The 3,089-nt window shown below is 40.0% G+C and overlaps 1 protein-coding gene across 5 annotated transcripts in view; it reads left to right on the top strand.

The window, feature by feature from the left end:
• RBFOX1 (RNA binding fox-1 homolog 1) overlaps positions 1 to 3,089 on the top strand; it is a 504,918-nt gene that overhangs the window by 457,781 nt on the left and 44,048 nt on the right. For all 5 annotated transcript variants that reach the window (XM_057376932.1, XM_057376934.1, XM_057376930.1 and 2 more), the window contains one exon: positions 2,244 to 2,376. In XM_057376932.1, the coding sequence (XP_057232915.1) occupies positions 2,244 to 2,376 (133 nt within the window). The remainder of the gene's footprint in view (positions 1 to 2,243; positions 2,377 to 3,089) is intronic.

Raw genomic sequence — 3,089 nt, 5'->3', positions numbered from 1 at the left:
TGATTCTCTTAATTTTGACATTTTAAGTGTGTCCCTGAAGACTAAAGTTTATCATTTCAGACAACAATTTTTCCTAGCCATTCTCTCAAGTCCATTTTCACCCATTTGCTTAAGCAGACTCTTCTCAGTACTGGTTAGTTTGGCTTGGTTTTATTTATCTATTTACCTTTTTTTTTTTTTTTTTTATTTGTGGGCTCTTGGTGATTTGTTGTTTGGTTGTTTTTTTTTTTGTTTTGTTTTTTTTTTTTTTTTTTTTTTTTTTTTTTTTTTTTTTTTCCTTTTTTTTTTTTTTTCTTAGGCAGAAATTAACCATTAGTTTACTGAAAAAAACCTTACTTCTAGAAATGCCTATGAGTTGGAAAGGAGTGATTTTTCCAACGCAGGCAGAGTGTAGCTGAAATCACTGTTACACAAACATAACTGACTGGATTAGATCAGTTCTCCATCGAGTCCAATTCCTGTATTTTGGAAGGGGCAGGAGCTGGGTGCCCAAAGCAAAGCTGTAAGACTCGAGGGAGTGTGTAGGTCTGCAGCTCTTTGAACATTATGCAAATTATTTTTCACATTTTCCTCTGCATATTGTATTAACTGTTACACAAGYCTGTATACTTGGAAAGGAAAAGGAGAAAATATAGTTTGTTCAGGGCCAGGTGATAATTCTGTCACTGCTGTCTTTGTACTGGTCAATACTCAATCTTCTTGAATAGGCAAAAGTATTTACAGCATCCAGATTTCACATATGTGATGTACGTGTTGTTTTTCCTTAAAAGAAATTTTTTTCCAGTACAATTCCTTTAAGATTTCTTAAATGTAGTTGCTTGCAAAGTTATCAACTTATCAAAGTTACCAGTATCAGGATACTGAGTTCTGCAAGCTCATCTTTCTGATTTTGACACATTTCTTTTACAGAGAGAGGAATAAAACTATGGTRTTTGCACTTCCTAAGACAGATCTGATTTATTTGTATTGCCCTAAAGTTGGTTTATGCTGTATCCCAGGCATGTAAACCTGCAGAATTACTGTGTAATCTTTTTGTATTTGCCTTCACATGTTCAGTCAGCAAGACCTAAAAGTTGTGAATGTTTTCATTTTCTTTTTCCAAATTCAAGGCTTCTTTTAAAATTCAGTGCTAAATGAGGATTGAAATCAATTCATACTTCAGATTTGAAAAACTGTTTTATACATCAGTATTTCCATTTGCTTTATATTAGGTCTTTGCTAAGTAACATTTTTTTCAATTTCTTTATTTACATACTGAAAAAAAGTCAACAGGGTGAAGTACATTTGATGTCACCTGAGTGCTAACAGAGCTGGATTTGATTTTATCTGTCTCACTGATGAACTAATTCAAGTCATACCTGGTCTAACATTGGCATGCAATCTGTGTAAAAAAGAAAAAGGAAATAATGAGTAACTGCTTAAAAAACTGGCAGAAAAWGGAAAGTGGAAAGTTTTGTTTGTTGTTCTGGGGTTTTATTATTAATTTTTCAATTAAAAAGCTATCAAGAAAGAAGTTTTGCAGAGCTTCTCCAGAGAGAAACTCTCTAATACTGTGTTACTGTTCAATTTCTGATTAAAATATTTTAAGTCTCGCATTGAATGGTAATTAATGTTCACACTTAGTTGCAATGACAATATAAAAATGTCTGAGCTAATTTCTTTGTTATATAATTAAGCTATTTCTATGTTGTCAGAATATTATGTGGATTCAGATTAATTTCTAAAGTATGCACAACTCTTGCCTTTGAAGGAGTTATGTGCATGGTGTGCAACCCAAAGAGAAAATAGAGAAAAACTCATTCTTTTTGCCATTACACGTTTAAGAGCCAAAACAAAGCTCTGTTCAGTTGGCAAAATCACTGGATAATTTAGATGACTTGAGGTCACCTAAGTGTCTAATTGCCACCATTACTCCACGCAGGGCTGACTTTAGCAGAYAGATCYAATAACRCCATGCAAATRTCTCTGMCATGATGAATTTGAGCCTGAACTCRGAGCTCTGGAGTCTCCTGGCAGTGATGTTGGCTKAGCCACCCACCATTCTTTGTGATGGTGTGTGCTGAGGAGCTCAGAGCTGTGTGTGAGCCAAACCCCAGCTTGCTGCCTGCCCTTTGCACGCGGGGATTTTGTGTGAAAAGATGAGTTCAAAGAAGACATTGGCGAGCTTTAACAGAACGCTCTGCTTGCCCCAGAACTCTTCCATCGTGCATTAATCACTGTTTATTTTTATTTTCCCCCTGCAGTGCCAGGATTTCCCTACCCCGCCGCCACCGCAGCCGCTGCCTACAGAGGTGCCCACCTACGAGGCCGAGGTCGCACGGTGTACAACACGTTCCGAGCAGCGGCTCCCCCTCCTCCCATCCCAGCCTACGGCGGGTAAGGAGCTCTGTCTGCTGTCCTGTGCCGCTTTGGGATGGGATGGGATCCATGGGATGGCATCCATGGGATGGGATGGGATCCATGGGATGGGATCCATGGGATGGGATGGGATCCATGGGATGGGATGGGATGGGATCCATGGGATGGGATGGGATGGGATCCATGGGATGGGATGGGATGGGATGGGATGGGATCCATGGGATGGGATGGGATGGGATGCTCTCCACCCGCATCCCCGGGGCACACCCGGCAGCGGCAGCGGCTCCTCGCACGGCGGCTTTGGTGAAAAATGACTGTAATTTGTAGTGCCATGCTCGGGGGCCCCGAGCGTTTCGGATGTCACACGTTGTTATGTAAATGCTCCTAGAAACGGAACGCTCTGGAACAGAGAGGTTGTTTCRGCTAAAGGTCTATTTTTGATGATTGCGAACATCTGGTTATTAAGGAGGTTGGATCAAGTTAACTTCTTGTTTTTCTTCAAATCGCCTGCTGGGAGTTGTCTCTGGACCTGAAGGCTTTGCTACTTTTTTTTTTTTCTTTGAATTGCAGTTTGCTTAGTTTTTCTAGTTGCCATCTTAGTGATAGAAATCTGGGGTGCTTCCCTCAGGACCATGGGTTTTGAGTACTTTTGTTTAAATAATGCCTCAAGATTTTGCTGTCAGAGACCTGCATTTACTAAAACCAAGCAGTAAGATGATGAACCCAGAAGG

This window comes from Malurus melanocephalus, unplaced genomic scaffold (assembly GCF_030028575.1).
Source record: "Malurus melanocephalus ecotype Western Australia unplaced genomic scaffold, MMel_1.1 scaffold_295, whole genome shotgun sequence".
NCBI lineage: Eukaryota > Metazoa > Chordata > Aves > Passeriformes > Maluridae > Malurus > Malurus melanocephalus.
Note: the sequence above shows the minus strand (reverse complement) of the source record. Positions and strands in the feature narration are given on the sequence as shown.